This window comes from Saimiri boliviensis, chromosome 5 (genome assembly GCF_048565385.1).
Source record: "Saimiri boliviensis isolate mSaiBol1 chromosome 5, mSaiBol1.pri, whole genome shotgun sequence".
In the NCBI taxonomy this organism is placed as follows: Eukaryota; Metazoa; Chordata; class Mammalia; order Primates; family Cebidae; genus Saimiri; species Saimiri boliviensis.
Window position 1 is genome coordinate 4,004,159 of NC_133453.1, and position 21,868 is coordinate 4,026,026.

Consider the following 21,868-nt stretch of genomic DNA (forward strand, 5'->3'; position numbering starts at 1 on the left):
TTTTTTTTCCCAGGGGGAGAGGGGGCTTGTTGAAACAAAGATTAACTACCTGGATGGAATGCTCCTTTTTTTTTTTTTTTCTTTTAGCACACTGAAGGTTCTTATCATAAGCCCACTGGCAAGGTTACCAAAGTTGAGTTTGTCTCCAAACTCTCTGGGAAAAGCTGTCAACTAATCATGTTTTCCCTATCACGTCTTCAACCCCACTTCCCATAGCTCACAACTTCTTTACTTTGATCACCAGAAAATCAGCCAAAGACATGCATGGCCACTGCAGACCGCATCTTTGATTCAGCAGATCTGAGAGGCGACTCTGCAGTCACCCTCGTGAGCTCACACAGAGGCAATTCAGAATGAAGCTTGAGAAATGCCGATGGAGCCCCGCCGAGGCCACGGCTCACCAACACTTGAACTGCACAGATGCTGGGGACCAGCAGCTCAGCACAGGGGTGCGGGTGCCAGAGAGATGGTGATCTCCAGATGACCGCTTCCCATCTTAGGGCCCGAGTCCACGCTGGGCCAGATGCCCCTGCCCTCACCATCCAGCCCGACCAGGAAGGTTTCACTAACTGCCACCTTCCCTCCTGCAAACTTCCTACACCTTCAACTCCTCCTCCAAGGACACCTGAAGCAAACACTGAAACAACGTAACCAGGAGTTACAGCTGGGCAGCCAATTAAGGACACCAAATGGAGTCCCACAAAATACTCAGTTAATCCAAAAGAAAGCAAAATCCAAGACCAGCTCTTAGCTCAGGGTGGCCATGTTTAAGGGTCTGCTACTCAACGATCCAATTTAAACTCTGTGGCCTCGCTCCCAAAGCCGTCACATGGTCTCACCCACCCACCCCGCACCCGGGTCTTCAAAATAAACTTTCCACTCTCCTCTAACCAGTCTCCTACATTTGCTGATGTGTAAAAATGCACATCTAGAGTTATACTTTCAGATGTGGATGCCAATCGGCCTAACTATGTATTTAGAGGCACCAAGGCGGACTCCGATTAGATGGGTATGAAGATGGACTCTGATCAGATGGGCACCATCTCATCCAGCAGAGCCGCAGAAGCCCTGCAGCCCTGTCCTGAGTCGTGGGGATGACTGAAACAGTTCAAATATGGTTCTTTTCTTCACATGGAATTAAAAATATTCCTGAAATATTTTTCAATCTAAATTTCAAGGCCCAGGCATGGTGGCTCATGCCTGTAATCCCAGTACTTTAGCCCGAGGCAGGCAGATCACTTGAGGTCAGGAGTTCAAGACCAATCTGGCTAACATGGCAAAACCCTGTCTCTATTAAAATTACAAATATTATCTGGGTGTGGTGTCATGTGCCTGTAATAACAGCTACTCAGGAGGCTGAAGCAGATGACTCTCTTGAACCCAGGAGGCAGAGGTTGTAATGAGCTGAGATTGTGCCACTGCAGTCCAGTGTGGGTGACAGAGTATAACTCTGTCTCAATAAAATACAATAAAACAAAATTTCAAATAACAAGGAAATGTGAACTATCTGGTACTTAGTTTGCTGGAGAATCAATTCATTAAATATCCTGGGCCCAAAGCCTTTATTCCTTAGAATAAGTTAGTTTGCAGAACAAATATTAATAAGATGAAAATAAAGAGGATAGTTTAACTCTTGATGGGATATGAAAATCCAATTTAGGCTGGGCGTGGTGGCTTATGCCTGTAATCCCAGCACTTTGGGAGGCTGAGGTGGGCAGATCACAAGATCAGGAGTTCAAGACCAGACTGGCCAATATAGTGAAATCTCGTCTCTCTAAAAAATAGGAAAATTAGCTGGGCATGGTGGCTTGTGCCTGTAATCCCAGTTACTTGGGAGGCTGGGATAGGAGAATTGCTTGGACTAGGACCCGGGACACAGAGATTCCAGTGAGCTAAGATCGCGCCACTGCACTCCAGCCTGGGCTACGGAGCGAGACTCCATTTAAAAAAAAAAAAAAAAAAATCCAGTCTAATAGACTGCCAAGTTACCACTGGAAAGCCAGTGGCATTCTGGCTCCATGGCATAAAATGTATGTTTTCTGGCTGCTGGTCAGCAACGGATCAATACTGTGTACAAATAAATGAAGCTCCAGGTATGTGTTTGTCTATCTGCAAAGAAAGCTGTGTCCGTAAAAGACGGGCCCACCAAGTCTTTTTTTCTTCTTGATATTTCTTGCAAGAGAGCTGAGAAAGAATAACACTGGGCCCATAAACCTTGATTTTGGGGGGCAGGGTTTTACCACATCTTTGTCCTGCATGGTTTTACTTGTAACCGTATACATCTATTGTTTTTATAATTTGTAAAATATCACATAAGGGGAAGAAACTCCCAAAAACCATAGTTTGCTGCTTCTATCATTTTTTTTTAAAAAGTCCGTGCTCTGAAGAACATAACAGACTCAAAAGAAAATCTGGGCATAGTTTAAAGTAGAGACCATGCAGAAAAAAATTTAAAATTAAGCTCTTGATGAAAGCTGATGGCAAATGTACGGGCAACCTATCTCTATTTTGCATAATAAATTTCATTTTGTGTGTCATTGGAATGAAAAGGGTTTTGCCAGCAAAATTTCCTGAAACACAGGCAGGCAGTACCGCCCGGTGGAGAGCCACGCAGCCCCACTGGCGTCCACCAGATGGCGGTGTGTCGCCGCCGCAGGGGCCGGGCTGGGCCAGAGGCCGCGGGCAGCGGAGCCCACCTGAACCCAGCCCCCTTCCCTAAGCCCCCGCAGAGCCGGGAAAGGAATCAGATGGTGTGTTTCATCGTCACATAAAGCACGCACTTCCTCTCTAAAATGACGAAGAAATGGAGCACACGCCAGGATTTTAAACACTGTCGTGGCCACTGCATGGCCTGGTGTGGAGGCCTGGAGGAGGTGGGCACGGTGCAGAGCAGGAGCAGAGGGCACAGCTGGCGCAGGCTGCCCTGCCCGCCCACCCCAGCTCAGGACGGCCAAGCACCGAACGCTGCAGAAGCGGCCTCCGGCACGGGAAGGGCCATGCCACCGCGTACAGAGCAGCCCGTCGGCCTCATGACTCTGGAATTCGAGCGGTACTAAACATTTCAGGTCATGGTGAAACTTCACACGAACAGGTTTATAAAGTACGTGTGTCGTATTTTATAGTCACAGCTGAGTATATACAAAGACATCGTTGAAAATCTGGAAATAGTCACTTCTAAAACATGTCTGTGGAATTAGTTTAGGTCAATTTTCCTTTCAAAAACAAATGCTTCAAGGGGCACATTAAATATTTTATTAATTCAACCTTCTAACATTGTGCTAAAGGAGTTTACTACTTAGGTTCATGTACACACGATGCCTGGTGAGGCTTAAGCACTAGATTTTCCATGTTTCCTAGAGACACAGTATGTGGACCTGTTCCCGGACCCAGAGGGACCCTATTCAAGGGCCCAGGTACAAAAAGGAAGCTGTCTCCAACGCCCAGCCAGACAACACCAGACCTGGGTGGAAAACGGGATCACTGAAGCCACATCCTTGGGAGGTCCGTCTCCAGACACAAACCAACAGCCAACACTGCTCAGAAAACACCCATTTTAAGGGTCATTTTCCTTCAGATTTCAATGATAGCAGAATCTACCATTAGAGTGACAGTTTTTGGTTTTAAATCCAATAATATATACTTTAGCCTGAATGACTTATCTTTGAGCCCTGGTGTTTATAATTCAAGACCTGTTTTTCCACCTGGTCCCCGCCCCTGCCTCTTTGTGTGACAAAAACCGTGAGTCAAAACAGTGTTGTTTTTCTAGTTCAAATGGGCAGAGATCCGAGTCCATCGCTCCTGTTTTCTCTGAAGACACAAGGTAAGATACGGACCCAGTTTCTCCTTGGCATATTCCTACTGGAGGTTTCAGAAACGTGGTGGCTTTGCCAGGTTCCCAGTGGGATTCCGGGGCCTGGATGGCCTGGACCCGTCAGCTTCACCAGGTAGAGTCGCTGCTTGGGTGTGGCCCAAGTCTGGGCCATGAAACCTCCAGATTCCAGCTCTCGAGGCACGTTTGCCTCCCTGCACACCCACGCTGCTGGGCTTCACACCATGTGTGATCACCCGATGAGCATCTGTCTGCCCTTGTCTGCGCGTCCCATGAGGGCCGGGGCGGGTCTCTGTCTGCTCATACAAAGGCCCTGTTTCTGGAACATTCTAGGCGCTCAGTGAACACTGAATGAATGAGTGAAACACAACGTCCTCAAGGAGAAGATCCTGGCCATGCTGGAGAGGAAGAAGACACAGCTCATCCACAGCATGGGAGAAGATGAGAATGAGGTGAACAGTATTCTGTGTCCTTCTGAGATGGGGCCGATACCCTCTCTGCTTTCCCAAGGACCCTGGGAGGAGCAAGTGAGTAGAAAGAACTTTAGGTCTTGACCCTGCTGGTGGTCTCTGGACACTGAAGCATTTTATTTTCTTGAAGTGGGACAAGCAGCCACTCCGTTCTGGTTACTACTGCCCTTTAATACCCCTGCTTTCCTGCCACCCCTCAGGGGGCACCTGCCCTCCCTCCCCTCTGACAGGTGTGACAAGTTCGCCTGTACACCTGCATCCCCCAAACGCAGGGCGGGGCTTCCTGTAGAGCCTGCAGGGCGGCCCCTGCCTGACTTCACATTTTCCTTGTCCTCTGTCCTCACTCAAACTGGCCCTGGATACGTGTTCCCGATGAAGTCCCAGGCCTGGGAGCATTTTCCATGAGCTGCTCACTAGAACTATAACCCATCCCTGGCTAACCCCAGCCACGGAGAAACAAAGTAACCGTGCCTCTTCGCGTTTGGTTGTTTTTTCTTTTTTTGAAACAGTCTCACTGTGTTGTCCAGGCTGGAGTACAATGGCGTGATCTTGGCTCGCTGCAAGCTCCGCCTCGCAGGTTCAAGAGAGTCTCCTGCTTCAGCCTCCTGAGTAACTGGGATTACAGGTGTGTACCACCATACCTCACTAATTTTTATATTTTTAGTAGAGGTGGGGTTTCACTATGTTGGTCAGGCTAGTCTCAAACTCCTCATGATGCGCCCTCCTCGGCCTCCCAAAGTGCCAGGGTTATAGGTGTGAGCTGCCGTGCCTGGCCTGTTTTTGCTATATAAGGGTGTCATGATCCCTCTTTCCAGGGGAAGCACCGGAAGCTTATGTGCCAGGTAGATGTCTCAAGCCAGGAATGAGAGCTGTGACATTTGAACCTGGGTTCTGAAACACCTTGCCTTAAAGCACTTCCTGCTCCATGTGACCCTGAGAAAGGCCAGATTGGAGGGTCATTTGACTTCACCCCCATGCTCACCCCAGACCCTGCCCAAGACCTGCTGCTCCTCCCTCCCAGGAGGAAGGATCAGGGAGTCCCATCCAGGCCCTCCTGGCTTCTTCCCATCAACAAAGCCAAATACGTCCACCAATGCTTTCTGTTGTACCAGGAGGTCCAAAATACATAGCAATGGTGTTAAGTGTCCCAAGAAGGAAAATAGAAATGGAGTAGATTCAGTGTAAGAGGACCGTGAATTTTGGAAATTATGGAAACAAGCTAGCTTGGTTCTGTCCCTCAGGCTCACTTCAGATGCCAGGGATGCTGCCAGTGCTTGCCGTCCTATCCTGCAACCACGTCCCCTAGGGAACTGCCCTGCACTCTCCAGAGACCCCTCTGCATTCTAAGAACCACGTACAGGAGGTTTCATCAGATGTGGGGTCCCCAGCCATGATGAGGCACCCAGGATGAGACGGAGGACAGCCCCGTCCCTCACTGTGGCATTCTGACCTTCATTCCCTAAGCGTGACAACTGCCACATGAGCAACTGACCTTTGTTAGCTGAGCAATTGATTCAGGGAAGGAAGAGCAGATACAAGGAGATCACCTGCCCCCCATCAGGCCCCAGGATGCCCAGGAAGGCGGAACCCACATCTTTCTGTTTATGATCATCTACCAAACCTGCGAGTAAATTGATGAAGAAATCTGTATTATTTCAATCTCTTCAATTTCATATGACAAAGAAATCTGTATCATTTTGATCTCTAAGGGGCTACGCGGAGCTCTGTTAACTACATCATAGGCTTGAATAAAGACGATATTTAACAAAATCCAGTTGCTGCGTCTCACTTGAATCACACAAGGCAGAGGTATTAAGGGTGTCTGAGATTCACTGAAAGTAAAGCTACAACATTCTCTGTCAATTGTAGATACTTATATTTACTTTATCTTTTCTTTTTTTTTGAGTCAGAGTCTTGTCACCCAGGCTGGAGTGTAGTGGTGCGATCTCAGCACGCTGCAACCTCTGTCTCCCGGATTCAAGTGATTCTCCTGCCTCAGCCTACCGAGTAGCTGGGATGACAGGTGTGAGTCACCGTGCCCAGCTCAGGCTGGAAATTTTGATATGAGTGGAGGCAGAGAAGCCTTGCCCATCTTTGCTTTTTCTCCCAAGGGTTTCCTGCTGGCTCCTGAGGGTGGGAACCCTGGTCTGGTCCTGTAGCCTGGAGCCTCTTCCCCAGCCACGTGCCCACCTCCCCTCCTCCATTTCCACACCCGTCGGGCCAAAACTGTCCTGCAAAATCTTCCTTTAAAAAGAGTGATAGTCACCTTAAAGCATCGGATCGGGTAAAACTGTGTCTAAAATTCCAACGACCCTGGGAAAAATACATATGAGCCTCACGAGCTGGGGGTGATCTCATAGGGCCCTTATTTTCTGAAACAAAACTTGGGCCACGCTGAGTGACAAACAGGATGCAGGGCTGTGCATCTGCACATTTCAAGGGATCTGAGAACCAGCAGGGTAACGAATGATTGGGGCAGAACGGGGAGCGTCCCGGCAGCTGCAGGTCATATTTTACCTTAAACACGGTCTGGGTCTGATCACAGGTAACACTTCAGGCAAAACATGAACAGTCAATACTTGACATCTTTAAATCACATAAACCCTGCACATCCGTGCACAGGGCTCTTATGTTTTCTCCCACTGTATAAAGTTTCCCTCCTCTAAGAGCCCCATCTCTGAGTGCTGCTAAGAATTTCTTTTCCGGCCTTGAAAAGTTGAGCAATGTATTTCTAATAACATCACCGCAGAGTAATACTCTAAATTTGGAGACGCTGGAAGAGGAGAGTGAAGGGAAGGGGGAGGGAGGGCGATGCTGAGCAGGAGAAGGCCAAGTGGCCGACTTACCACAGGGCTGGCCCGGGCCGAGCTGGCCCTGGAGGAGGCGCGGGAGCTGGAGTTGAGGTGGCCGCTGTACTCCGAGGGCTGCCCACACAGCCGCCGCCAGGACACGCAGCCAGAAACAAAGGAACAGGGTCAGCAGAGGAGTCAGGAGGATAGAGGCCGACGGAAAGCATGCTGCAGGGAGCGGTGGGGGTTAGCCACGCATGGCAAGGCAAAGAGAGTTAGGGTTAGACAGCAAACACATATTCAAATCAATGCCTGCTAAGAATAAAAAAATCCATCACATTATCAGAGGAACACAGAACTTGTCAGAGTTAGGAAGAAGAAAATCACACAAAGCACCCATGCAACTGGGTGTGCAGTCACACCTAGTGCAGACACGGAAAGCCACCTGGTGGATATGGAAATGACAGTTTTGAGAATTTAAGCTGCCTTCCGGCATGGAAGCAGAAGACTCTGACGGGGCGCTCGGCGCTTCAGCATGGGAACAGTTTTGTCTTTCCAAGTGGAAGCAAAATGAGACGTAGGGTTCATAGAGAATCATGTACGGCTTTTTAAATGGCCAGATTACCTTCTACCTGGGTGGTTGCTACGTACACATCTGCCTATCCATTTCTCTGAACTTTCTCACTTCTGGTGAAGGAAAACACCAGCAACTGGATTATCCGGAAGCTACGCCCTCTGAACTTTGATTTGTACTCATATTTATGCTAGTCTTAGATACATTTTTATGTTATCACAAACATTCTCGTATTTTTGAGCAAGGCATGGTGGGGCAGGAGCAGGATTTGAACACTATTTAGGATCCCAACACGTCCCGAGGAGCATCTCTGAGAAAGACCCACGCAGCACCCTGCAGAGAGCCCTGCCACTGGTGAAGGCCCTTCCACTACAGCCTCTGGACACCCTGGACTGTGCCAGGTGCAGACCACGCTGCTGGGAACCTGCGGGGAATGCCTGACTTGCGAATTATAAGGAAGCCCACATCTTCAGGGGCGCTCATGATCTCATCTCAAATACCATCTCTTAGTTGGCTTTCTCACCAGGGCTAGTGACCAGATAAGGCCTGGCAAACTCAAGAAATACTTGTTGAATGAATGATTTCAACTGTAGACTAAAATAACCATTAAGTGTCAGCTGAAGGCATTAAATATTTTACAGGGCTGTGGTCAAGATGGGCAAGTTCCCCAGACCCCTCTTACCTTTATTTTCTTTGATAAATGTTTACTATATACTTACACTCAGGTGTAAGGCGTCATTTAAGATACACAGATAACACTGCTGTGTATACACCACACGTACACCGTCCATGCCACATTCGAGTTATATAAGAAAATCGCCAGTACTACTAGCCTCACTTTTTGGCTTTATTGTTGAAAATAAAGGAAAACACTTGATGTCAGCACTTAAAAGCAGAAGGACTTTGTCTGAGGGTTGACTGATGTGAGAGGGAGAAAAACTTCATCCTGCAGACAAACCCTACTCCATTCTATGCCATTCAGGCCCTGCTTTACGGTGCAAACATACAGCGAATTGCTGTGAATAGAGCTTACTGCCCATCCCAGGTTCCCTAGGCAAAAACAGCTCGCAAACCCTTCAACTCCACCTCATCATGCAGAAAAGAATAACGTCAAAGCCTGTATCGCCATGGTCCGTGTGCACCTGATGTTTAGGGTTCTGTGGCTAACGCGCAGCTAATGTAAGTCAGAAAGCTTTCAGTTTGAATCACGGCTCTGCCTCTCATCGGCCCTGTGGCTGTGGAAGTTCCTTAGCCTGTCGTCTGTGACGTGAAAGTAAGGACACGGACCCCACAGAGGAGCTGAGACTAAGAACGGGAGGGTGTGTTGGGCTTCTTCTCTATTTTCACTTTCTGCCAGAAACAACGTCCTCGGCTCTTGGGTGAGATGACGCTGCTGATGATGACTATGTCCCGGCTGTGTCACAACACTGAAGAAAGTCACCTCACACTCAGGGGCTGCGTGGGGGCAATTCCTGGTCCTCCAGGGGCAGGGCAAGTCCTCCATAGCAGGACCAGGGCTGGCTATGCAGTCCTGGGGGCAGCCTGGACTCTGAGGTCACGGCCACGTGGGGCCGCGACCTCAGGCCTGGGCACTGGGGCTGCTCTGGACACCGTCCTGGGCTGCAACCTCCCTACATGCTGGACTGACAGCTGGGGTGCTCTCTCGCAAGTCCTGCCTGTAAACATAAGGCACAGAGTATCCACTTGCAGGGGAACTGTGAGGGTTCCACCAAAAGACAGGAGAGGTTGGGAGCTCAGGATCTTCCTCGTCCCTTCCCTCCTCCTCACAATGCTAGTCTGCTGCCCATTTAGGCAGTTGTGCTGCTAAGACGACCTTCGGTTTTCTTAACTCTCTCAGGCCGTCACTCCCAGGCGATTCCTGCGGGGGCTAAAAGCACAGAAATCTCTGTTCGCCAAAGAGCAGTGAGGGCCGAGGATCCAGGGCTGACGACCCCAAAGCCATCTCAAAGGGGACACAGTGGCATCTAGAGACATGAGGAGCCTCTGTCCTGCCAGATCTTACAATCTCTGCTGAGGCCGCCAGAAAGCCACCTGGTGCTTGGGGAAAATTTAAAGAATTAGTATGCCCCCTCTTTCCTGAGAAAAGAAAATCATTTAGTTGTGCATTATCCATCACATCATAGGCAGGGCTATTTCAGTCTTCATGTATGGTTTATGAGCTTTCTCATGGCCTACGAAAATGTTTACAAACTAGGAAAAATATGTAATACAGTGGGCTGCAAAATACTGAAAACTTACACACTATGAAAATTGATAAATGCGTAATTAGTTGTCGACAAAAGCTAATGCTGTGTCAACTATTAGATTTAATATGTATAAATGACATTTTAAAGAAAACTGTAGGTTAGACTGGCTTACATCTTAAGAATTCATGAATATCCATGATGTCTGGACAAAAGCGTAGTGAGCCATAAAACCAGATTTAGCCAAGTAAGTAGATGATTAACTTCAAAAGCAAAATTATAAAAGCATTTCAAGTATTTCTTAGTAAATCATTCTATTTCCTGGAGGGCTAGAAGGCATTTTTATAGGACTGGGGAGGAGCCTCTGAATACAGACGCATCCCCCGCCAGGGATCACTGATTGGCACTGAGCGCTCCATTTCCACAGGTCCCTGGGAAAGGCACATTCATCTTCCCACTTCCACAGATTCCATCTCATTTTTCTACCTTGTTGCTTTTCTCATTCATTCATTCATTCACAAATGTTTATTGTGCACCTACTACACCTTTACTGTCATAGCTGAGTCTACCATTTCGAATTGAAGAAAGGGACAGAAAGACAACAAAATAAAAACAGGGAATTAAATATGTGTGACATTCTAAGTTTTAAAATTTGTTCCTCTTCCTTAATTATTCAGAGACAAAAGGGAGGGGTGGCCTGTCAAACTGCCCTTTTTCTCCTTTTATTAATTTAAGACCATTTCACGACCTGTTAGTGTTGTTGGCGTGCTGCAAAGAGAGCAGGTGACAGTCAACGCAGGTTAGTCCTCCTGATGAGTTTGGACATGAAACTAACAACCAGAGGTTTCCCGATTCACGTTGTTCATGACCTTCATTACGATGGAAGGCGGTGGTGAACTCAGCGAACCGGTGCTTCCTCCTGAGGACAGCCAGTCACCCCCCACAGCCGGACCCTGCCCAGCGCGCATCCCCAGGCCATGCAGCAGGCAGCGGGGAAAGGGGGTGTCACCGAAAGCGCCTTACAGCATGGGAGCCGCAGGCGCTGCCCCCTCGAGCCCCACCGAGGCTGCCTTCATCCAACACAGACGCCTGCAACCAAAAGAGACGGTCAGGATGGGGCGCTCTTCCTTTCTCCAACAGTGCCCAGACAGCACTGAAAATGTAAGCTGTGAAAAACTGACACGCGCAGGGAACGTGGCCTGAAAACATGCAGGGGAGGCTCGGAACCACCTTTCCAGCTCCGCAAAGGGCTGCAGAGCGCGGCAAGGGCAGAACTCAGGAGAGAGAGGTTTTCGTCACTACCGAGCTGCGTGCAGTGTAACCTCCAATAGACCGATCTATGGTTTTGAGAAACACCGCATGCTAAGTAAACACGTGTTAATCCAGATTAAAATGAGCAGATAATTCTAACACCCTCAATTTTGTCATGGTATTCTCACTCCATGCTCAGAAAATTACTTTTATGTGAAGTGACTTTGGAATAAAAGGTCAAATTACGTTAATTCCAGTTTTAATGTTAAATATTTTATAACCCTTTAAAAGTTAGTAAGTAGAAGGAAGAATAATTGCTTAACTGGAAAAATGCTACTTAATTAATCAGCGTGGGTAAACAGGAGCTTACAATGCCACAAATGGCGATGTCAAACTTTGCTCGGTGTAAAAGAACTTTTTTCTCCCTATTTTCCCTTGAGGACATACTGGTTTCCTCAGCCATTTATCAGTGTATCTAATTCATCAGTATGCAATCGGATGGAAATTCAGAAAGTTATTAATGGCTGGGTGTAGTGGCCCACACCTGTAATCCCAGCACTTTGGGAAGCCGAGGCAGGTGGATCACTTCAGGTCGAGAGTTTGAGACCAGCCTGGCCACCATGGTGAAACCTGTCTCTACTAAAAATAAAAAAATTAGCCAGGCATGGTGGCGCACGCCTGTAATGCCAGCTACTTGGGAGGCTGAGGCAGGAGAATCACTTGAACCTGGGAGGCGGAGGTTGAAGTGAGCAGAGATCAAGCCATTGCACTCCAGCCTGGGCAACAGAGGGAGAAGACTCTGTCTCCAAAAAAAAAAGTTATCAGTATAGCTACTTTATTTAAGTTTCTTACATAGCATAAGTACTTATATTTAAAACTCGAAATTTCCAAAGTAATATAGTAACATGGATTAGTATCTGTCCAGGTTACCAAAGCATTAAAAAGCCACCTTTCTTTCTGCCAATAGGTAAAGTAAACACGGCTGTTGTTCCATTCCTGCCTAACAATCCCAGCAAACACAAGGCTTCCTGGAGATGGAGAAGGCTGGCAGCTATAGTCAGCAGTCGGGGGTGGGGGGAGAAAACCCAGATCTGGGCGAAGGAGACAGACAATCCCCATGGGCACATGTAAGCTCCACATGAAGGGGCACCTTCCCCCAGGGGCTGCAAACAGGCACTTCCACAGCTCTAGGGCGGGGAGCAGTGCATGCACAGTGGGAAGGGACGAGGGGCAGCAGGTGGGTGCTGCACGCACCCAGTGACTCCCAGAAGGCCGAGCAGCGCTGTACAGACAGGAGGGCTGCAGGATGAAAGCAAATGGCAGGTTTTCAAAGCCTTGAAAAAACAGCAACAAATAATAGTGAAAGGCCATCATGATAGTGTCAGCTATCACCATAGCCAACTGCTGTACAGTGGTTAGACAGAAAAAGCTGATTGATTGAGGCCCCGTGTTTTCTGTAAATTTGATAGATGCAAATCCAACGTTTACAAGAAGGATAAACAAGATGATTTTTGGCTTTAAAACAGTAAACTTCCCAGCATCTTTGAAATCTGGTCATTTCTAGTCTTTCCAGGCATGCCGGGAAGAAGGGTTGGGGAGTGAGACAGAATGGTGCCAAGGTCACCACACCAACAGCAACAAAACCCACGCTCAGAATCCAACGTTAATGACGCGCTTGGCAGTGTTCAATATGCAAATGTCCACACGTGAAAACAGGGGCAGGAAGCCTGTTTATTTGTATCCGAGGGACCCAGTGACAGTCTTTAAGATACACAGGGAGTAGCCGCAAGGCTGCCTCAGCTGGTCTGGGAGGCACCAGCTCTCCCACCCTGTCAAAGGAGAATCCTGCCTAGTACACACGTCAGGGCGAGGCAGTGCTGGTGAGGGGACAGAAAGGCAGCTCACAGTGTGCAGAGACTGCAGCAAGGACAGATTCCAGACTCATTTACAGGGCACACCTGAGTAAGTCAAGCAGCGATCACTCAGCAGCTCCAGCCGACACGCAAGGGAGAGGACAGTTCAGCCTCCAAACGGGACCTGGACTTTCACCCCTGACACTGACTTCCTTGGATTAGAGCAAGATTCGATACCTGTATCTCACAGGCCAAAAACCCCAGGGCCAGACCTGATCCAACCTTGTAAAAACAGGAAACAGCGGGGACACCGAGCCAGAGAAATAACACTGTTCTGTCCGCTTCTCGGAGACCAAGGACGCAGATTATGCACAAAAACCTTCCAAATTGCTTCCTGGACACATTTACAAGAGAAAAAATATTTTTTTAAAAAACAAATGAAACCCCACATGGGAAACAATTGATGGAAAAGGAGGAGTGACCCAAGAGACCAATTTTTTGGACTCCAGTTTTCAAAAATATGCATTTAATAAAACCCACCTTTTCCTTAAGTCCCTGTTTCTATATTAGCTTCCAAATTATTTGATAGGCGTGTTTCTAAAGGACTGAGAAAAGTCTTAGCAAATTAGCTGAGCCAATTAAAACACGTGCTAAGCTTTGCTCTGTGATACTGTATAGAGGAGGCTGAAGTGTCCGTGAGATTTAATCAGCAATTACAGCGATTCGCAGAAAGAAAAGGAAGGAGGGGCAAAGTGGCATGGAAAGGAGACAGACCCAGTTTCCATTTGTGGCAGACAGGGGCGTGTGAGCCAGGCCACCACCGGGAAGGCCAAGGTTGGTGCTGGAGAGTCCCTGAAATCAGAGCAAATGGGCAGCAGAGAGGGGAGAGAGGCTTACACCCTCACCGCATTGCAAAGGTCCATCAGTCCAGTGAGTCCAGAAACGATGACCTCATGCAAGCAAAACATAACGAGCATACCCTCTCGGGGAGGGAAGGAACGAGGGTCAGAAGGAAGTAAGGTGGCTGGGCCAGGCAACTGACAAGCTAGGAGAGGGGGTCAAATTAGGACTTTTGAGTTTTCACACGGAAAAAAAGAATTAATTTTAATTGGTATCAAATGCTGAAATAAATTTTAATTGATGGTAGGAAGAGTCATCAATATGACATTCTACACGGATACCTTTCTGTTATGATATTTAAATAAAATTAAACACGCTATGTATTGGGCAGGAATAGATGTCTACACAGCACGATTCCCAGGAAGGTTCTGAGGGCGGGTGAATACAGGAGTTCTCGGGCAGCATGTGCTGGGCACACAGGGCCGCAGGTCGAGGTCTGATGTGGCCCTGATTGAATGGGTGAGCTCTCATCCTGATGTGTAGCCCTTTGGATGTGGGTTATTTCTCTTAAGTGGATTGAAGTGAATTAGATGCAGGCTGAACTTGCGTTAATCGTTCATACCCAAGGATGAGATCTTTATCGCCATCTTTATTTTAGAGCAAGTAACTCAGCTTATCAAAAATGGGTAGGAAATAAAGTTTTCTTAAGAAGTGCTCTCTGCAACAGCAAAATCTCCCCTTGAATTAAGAAAATGCAGAAAGCCTTTTTCAAGGTGTTAAACCCACCAATGCTTTGGTGTTCCACAGCTGATCATATGCTGAGTCAAAACTCACCTACTGGGCGACAGAAGGGCCATCAGCTTCCAGTGTGGGGGAGGATTTATTATAGACCGGGGGGCAATGGGAAGGGTTTAGGAAGCTGGCAAGCTGCAGGGGCCATGGAGCTGCCAGCAGCTTTTGCAGCGTCCCTGGGCACGAAGGGGGTGACAGAGGTGAGGAAGTGCCCTGGCAAGAAAAAGAGCCCCCACGAAGGGAAATGGAAACGGGCTGGAAGGTGAGGGAGGGGCGGGGAAGGGTCCGAGCTATTTCTCCTAGAAGCTTTTTGATGAGGTCAGTGACTACCTGGGAGCAGGTAGAGGAAACTGCAGAGGAACTGCAGAGATTTCATTTCTGATTTCAGTTGGGAAGCTGCTTCTGGAGTCACCAGGTCCACAGAAAGTCTCCAGCAGCAGCACCCTGTGCTCAGTCGCACAGCGCCTCTCCTGGGCGCTCGCTGTTCGGCTCGGTCTCTATTCTGCTCAAATGGCTCCTTACCTTGAAGAGCTTTCCCTCCAGGCTCTACCTGGTTAGTTCCTATTCTTTTCATTTGCTCTTCCTATTTATTTATTGATTTTGAGATGGAGTTTCTCTCTTGTCACCCAGGCAGAGTACAATGGTGCCATCTTGGCTTACCACAACCTCCGCCTCCCGCATTCAAGTGATTCTCCTGTCTCAGCCTCCCGAGTTAGCTGGGATTACAGGCGTGTGTTAACTACTCCCGGCTAATTTTGTTTTTTGAGTAGACATGGAGTTTCTCCATGTTGGTCAGGCTGGTCTCAAACTCCCAACCTCAGGTGATCCACTCACCCCGGCCTCTGAAAGTGCTGGGATTACAGGCGTGAGCCACGGCACCTGACCCTTCCTATTTATTTTTTAAGGTTCAGTTCACATCCTTTGTTGTGATATTTCCTGGTGAAACCAGTGTCTCCCTCTCATTCTGTTTACTCATCTGTTCACTACTGTACTGGTGTTTGGTGGGGGTGGCTTTTGTTCTAGAAGTCAGTGCCTGGAGGGCGCCTCCCTCCCCTGCTTATCTTCGTGATTCCAGGGCCTGCTCAATTTTCCTTCCTAAACTTGTCCCCTAATTTGGCTGAGTGAATCTGAACCCAAACAAACACCACAACCCTTAGCTACCTGAGGGCTCTTTGGCAATTCAGAAATTATGCATATCAAGACTGGTGCATGTTTATAGAGAATGGGCAGGAACTCTGTTGCGTAAACATCTGGATTTGGATGGGACTGGGTTTTCATTCCAAGTCTAGTTCATGCCCAAGACTACCACAAAGGTGGCATGTCCGCTTCAAAGTAGTTCTGTTTTCAGAAACTCTCAAGAGTTCAAGAGCATTCTTCTTTTTTTTTTTTTTTCCTTTTGATTAATTCTAATTAGAAAAGATGCAAAAAACTCGTCCTTTCATGGCAGCCGGCTGAATGCCACAATTCACATTCGAGCTGGCGTGGTCAAACGCAGCACAGGGGTGTGCATCTGAGTGGAGCAGCGCACGTTAACTCTGCCTCTCACGTCAGCAAAACAGCTCCCCAAACAAAAACCTGTCAAACAGACACTGAAAGAGAAAAGTCAGGTGAATCCACACACGCGGACTGCACGCTACAAAACTTGCGGTTTCTGAAGAGAGGATGTGAAAGATTTAAATGGAAACCAACCAGCTTCCCCTCCCTGGATGACGACAACGTGGAGAATCTGCTGTCACCGCTGTAGCTGGAATTCTGAGCACCAAAGAAGAAAACATGGTTAAGTGACAAGCACTTGCTTATGACTCCGAAAGCAGCCGCCATCCCATTCAAAAGGCAGACGTGGAACAGCACAACGAGCTAACGCTGGGACCCCAGGAATGCTGGTTTAGCTAAAGAAGCGGGACACAAACCATACAGCAGAGATGCTTAACAACAGAGATGCCCAGCTGCATGTTCTACTTCAGTGTTTCTGTCTGGGTGATGCCATGGGTGTAGGTAGTACTGTTTTCACAGTCTCACATCTCAAGCACGATTCGTGGTTACTGAGTTTCATGCTGTGTTGTCAGTAACCTCCTAGTCTCAACTATCCTTGTTACTTAACTTCTTAGGTACGTAAAATTCCATTTATTGCAAAATTTTCCATTTTTCTTCAGCCCAGCATACCTGAGGGCTATAACTCAGTCCTGGGGTGCTAGAAAGGCAGGTGGAGCTGCTCCCACCCGTCCAGCTGAGAGCCCTTATCCACAGAGGGAAAATGCCCTGCAGGCCAGCTTTACGTGTCTTGAGTGTCTATTTTTAAAATGTCACATCCAGCTAGGTGCAGTGGCTCACGCCTGTAATCCCAGCACCTTGAGAGGCTGAGGCAGGCGGATCACCTGAGGTCAGGAGTTTGAGACCAGCCTGGCCAAAATGGTGAAACTCCGTCTCTACTAAAAAATACAAAAAAATTAGCCGGGCAGGATGGTGGGCACCTGCAATCCCAGGTACTTGGGAGGTGGAGGCAGGAGAATCATTTGAACCCGGGAGGCAGAGGTTGCAGTGAGCCAAGATCGCACCACTGCACTCCAGCCTGGGTGACAGAGCAAGACTCTTATCTCTAAATAAATAAACAAACAAACAAATAAATAAAGTGCATACAATGCTAAATAGGTAAATAGGGATGAGAAAGCAAAGACAACTTGATCAGCTGGTTTCAGAAAGCGAAAGGCTGGTTTGGCTGGGGAGAGAGAGGGAGGTGAGGGCGGGGTCGCTCATTTGACGCCTACAAGTATAATTTAAGTGTATAGCGATATCTTCATATAACATAATTAAGATAAATGAAAAGAAATACTAGTTTACATAATTAGGAATATCACTAAAAGAAAAAAATGAAGCAGTAAGAACACTGATAAATCCAAAGCCCTACCAACCCCCGCCCCCCAGTGCTCCGGCACTGGCACTGCTCTCTCTCTCCCCCGCCAGCATCACCCTTTCCTTCCACCAGCTCCTTTCCTGCTTCCCACCCCATAACTGTGACCCTTCCAAGCATCTGCCTTGTTTTCTTCTTCTTCTCCTCTCCAGAAAAACACAGGCTCTGGTACACATGCCTTTAAGATAAACATTAATATATCTACAAATGAGAGCTGTGAGAACTGTGAAAATATCGATTTAATATCTTTGAAAGCTGAGTACACTTAATATACACATTACACACACCCAGGGCAATGCAATAATGAAAGAGCTAATCTTTAATTTGTTTTTTTTTTTAATCTTAGAAATTCTTATCAATATCTATCCCTTACACTAACAATCAGAACATTGAAAGGCTAACATTCTCAGAATGTTTGGTAGTTGAAAAACATTATCTTTCATTCCATCATGTGCTAGGAGAAAAAAGACCCATTATAACATTTAAAAACAGCAAAGAAGCTAAATTTAAATTCAGCAATTAGTTTTTAGTTTTAGAAGCTTTGAAACAACCTGTTTGAATTTCGAGCCATGCAAATTTACTATACTAACCCTGCCAGATCTTCTATTCAGGGACTGTGATCCATATAACTCTCCATCATAACCATTTGTCTGTTTCAATGAAGAAAAGAGAAAAACTGACATCAGTACCCAAATGAATTCACAGGTTCAAATCAGCAGGGACAAGCCAGCCAGGTCTAAGGTTAGCTTTCTCGGTGGAACGGAGGAATGACCAGCCCAGGACAGTGCAAGTCCTACCAGCCTCAGACTGCCCCCCTGCCCCCCTATCCACTACCCCGCAGCTCAGGAGAGAACAGCACAGTCAAGCTAACCAAGTCAGCAGACTTCAGGTCACATGTCACTCTTGGTCTTAAAGTGGTACCAAGTCCCTCCATGGGTGGGGCATTTGGGCTTGGTGTGGCCATTTCCTCATCTCTGTTTCTGGTTTTACGGTGGCACTGTGGACATTCCGCTTGCAAGAAGCCACAGACCAGGCTGGTGGGTAGTGATTTGGCCCCAGTCAATGAGCTTTCAGTCCCTGGTCCAGGGAGAGTCCTTGAAGATTACAGCACATTGTGACACTATGGGCATGATTCAGACGATTCAGAAATCATTTCTAGTCAGTCTATAATTAAACGGGAAAGTTCATTGTGAGGTGTATCCTCTATAGCAGTTTTTCATTCATCCAGCCTTCCTACTTTATTTTTCAAATGAAATCTAAACACATATTTAATAATTTCCCAATGTGTCCTCCAGAATAAAGGAGAACAATTCTATTAAGTGTATGCCCATCTTTCCTCTCTTCTCAGTTCCTAGCCCAATTTCCCTTAAGTCCAAGCATGGGCTTTCTAAAAGTCCCTAATTCATCTATAAGGAAATCTCTGCTGATTCAGAATAACAGCTGTGAAGCATCAGAGACAAAACCAGCTCTCGAGACAGAAAAAGGAGGAGCAGTCTACGCAACTGGTAAAAATCGAAGGAGACGCCACTGGGTCCTGGGCATGAGTCCAGATTCCAAATAGAAGCTCTGTCATGTGACCTTAAGTAATTATTTAATCCACTTTTCCAGCCGTGAAAATGTGCATGATAATAAATGCATTACAAAGCCATCGTGAGGGTTAACCGAGATGAAAATGAGTATCTCAAGCACCTAGAACAGTACCCTCATGAAGTATGTGCTTACTGGGCAGATACGTGAATCCACATGGAAGGGGCCTGGTACATGGGAGGTGCTCAACATGGTTCCTTATTTGGGGGCTGGGTGCTGTATGGCACATATTCTGAAGCCATGATATTAAAATATTTAAAAAAACCCTGAATTTCCAGATAGATTATAAATCCAGATTCATGAAACATTGACTATAAAACTAAATATTTATCTTTGCTACAACTCAAAACAAATCAAGAAATCAATTGCAAGTTTTGAAACAAAAGGAGTGAAGTCCTTCCACGTTCAATTTGAGAATTCTATGAGTAACATTAAAACATTTCTGAAATAAACTTGATAGTAAAAATCTTTGGAGATTAGCAAGAGTTTTACTCAGACTAATTTCCTTTCATGTCTTCACCAACAAGATTATCGGACATGAAAATGCACGCCAAGGACTTGCAAATTTTAGATCTCAATCCCTTATCTCTTCAGAAACTAGATTAACATAGTAATGAAGGCTAACATTGATCAATTTTAGATGACTTCGACTTTACTAGTAAGTGAGGAAGAGAAATGCATTACATAAGCAAGCCCTCTAGCTTGCCACCGCTGCTTCTGAAATGCACCCTGCTGTAGAGGAGCCCCGTCCTGTGTGCGCTCTTTCTCTAGCTCAGTCCACAGCCACAGAGCAGAAGGTGGAGAAGCTGGAAGCATGACACATCCTCCCGTTTGTCACCCTTCCACTTACAGCCTTCCCCCAAAACACAGGAAAAACTGTTACTTTGCAGGAAATCCTGCAAAGCAATTTCCATGAGCAGGTCTGTGGTAATGGAATTCTATAATAGGCATCTATTCCTCGGCTACGTTCCTAGAATGTATTCCAAAATCTATAGGATCTTGTTGACTCTATCTCCATAGTGAAAAGTACTTTGACCTTCTTAAAAAACACCGCTGACTTTCTCCTCTTGGGTGGTGTTTTTCATGTTGTATTTAGATGGGTGGGGCTGTTTTTACGTGGCATAAGACGGTAAGGGGTGTTGACAGTTAACTGAACTATATTAGAACAAAATGTCTATAGGCAGCATATTAACTTTATCTTAAGTCAGGCCTCTGAGGTTCAACAAGCTTCACTCTATAGCATTCTTTTCCCAGCCCTCTACTGTGTGGTTTAAACAGTACACATGCTTGTTCACTGTGCTGGTTCCATGCTCCAAGGCTGGGTCTCAGAGGTGAGTCTGCGGACCACCTGCTTCAGGGCTACCTGGCATGCTTCTCTCGAGCATGGGCCCCTGCACAGGGAATCAGGATACCTAGAGGGAGGGCCCAGGAACATGCATTTTAACAAGCTCTCCAGAAACACCGCCATAAGAGAGAACAAAATAAAGAGGACATACCTAAGTTAGTATTTCCTAATATAGGATAAATAAGATACAAGGGTAAACGCCCTATGGAAGCGGTAACTTGTGACTGGTCCGAATGTTAATGACTATCATGCAGTGGCATCAAAGCATCTGCGATCCTCCCATGGGACCATGCAAAGTCCTTACCAACTTTTTGGATTAATAATGTTAGACATCTTTTCTACATGAGTCAAAACACAGAGCTCATGTAAAGGACATTAGACATAAGGAAGGCAATGTCAAAACTCTTGAGTTCAATCCCTGATGCGTTCTATTTAATTTTAAAAAGAACCAAGACTGAAAAAAATCCAAAATGCCTTCCTGACCAGCGCTAACATATACATTTATCATACTGGGGGCCAGCCCTTTAACCCAACGTACTTTGAATTTAATATAAAAAGAGTAATAATCTAGAGATACGTTGCTAATACACTGAATTCCTTAAAAAACAGGAGAGGTGCTGGAGTCACGATGCCACAGAAATGCTCTCACTGAGCACAGTGACTTGAAGAGCTGGTAAGTAACAGACACTCAGTGAAGGGCACTTGCTGAATCTAATCACCTGTCTTTCCTTCTCCTGTTCTGACCCCAAGCTACTCACTCCAGCCTCTGCTCTTCTATCTGGTAAGAGGAGAACAGCAGCCCCACAGAGGCTCAGAGCACCAAGCGTGCTACGCAGGTGTGTGCTCCCGCTTACTCACCATCATTGCAGACACAAAACACGTTTCTAAAACAGGAGTTTGCTAAATAATTGTGAAATGCACTGGAACAAATGAAGCATAAAATGCTTTTGGGTAAAGTCCTTCTGGAGAAATAGTATATAATGTACCATAATAACTTTAATATCAAGTCACTTTAATGCTGAGTTGTGCTTTTCTGGGGAGAATTTTTTCTTCCTTGAAGTGTAACGTTGACAGAATTTTAGAAAGCATAAGGCACAGAAACTGTCAGGGAGATATAAGAGTAATTCTGAGTTTATATCTAAAGCCTTAGTGTTTGTTACTGGAAGTGGGATCTTCCGCAAAGAATACCTTCTGGCCAAAATGTCAGATTGTACATTCAATTTGAATGGATACAGATTGGAAAATAATGGATTTTTCATTAGCTAAAATGAGTTTGCATTTAATCTTTTAAAGGAAATTTAGAGGCTTTGGGAATTCTTGATCTGATTTGAGTTCCTTGACGGCAGACACTATCTTCTGCATCTTGGTATGCACAGCTGCTAACACAAGGCGTGGCAAACAGCTGTTGCTCAAAGGCCATCTGGTG

The 21,868-nt window shown here is 46.6% G+C and overlaps 1 protein-coding gene and 1 long non-coding RNA gene across 26 annotated transcripts in view; one reads left to right on the forward strand and one right to left on the reverse strand.

Annotated features, from left to right (window-relative positions):
• The window catches only part of LRRFIP1 (LRR binding FLII interacting protein 1), a 158,093-nt gene that overhangs the window by 33,848 nt on the left and 102,377 nt on the right, over window positions 1–21,868 (reverse strand). For 9 of the 25 annotated variants that reach the window (XM_039469705.2, XM_074398783.1, XM_074398781.1 and 6 more), the window contains 6 exons: window positions 18,101–18,160; window positions 16,292–16,354; window positions 13,745–13,822; window positions 12,372–12,416; window positions 10,890–10,955; window positions 7,146–7,223 (listed from right to left, as the gene is read on the reverse strand). The exons of 6 other annotated variants lie outside the window; for them this stretch is intronic. In XM_039469705.2, the coding sequence (XP_039325639.1) occupies window positions 7,146–7,223; window positions 10,890–10,955; window positions 12,372–12,416; window positions 13,745–13,822; window positions 16,292–16,354; window positions 18,101–18,160 (390 nt within the window). The remainder of the gene's footprint in view (window positions 1–7,145; window positions 7,224–10,889; window positions 10,956–12,371; window positions 12,417–13,744; window positions 13,823–16,291; window positions 16,355–18,100; window positions 18,161–21,868) is intronic. 10 more of the 25 variants (XM_074398789.1, XM_074398787.1, XM_074398793.1 and 7 more) reach the window with 8 other exon arrangements.
• On the forward strand, window positions 3,737–6,090 carry LOC141584520 (uncharacterized). Its single transcript, XR_012517587.1, has 4 exons — window positions 3,737–3,820; window positions 4,163–4,356; window positions 4,827–4,924; window positions 5,541–6,090. It is a non-coding gene; the product is annotated as an uncharacterized LOC141584520 (long non-coding RNA).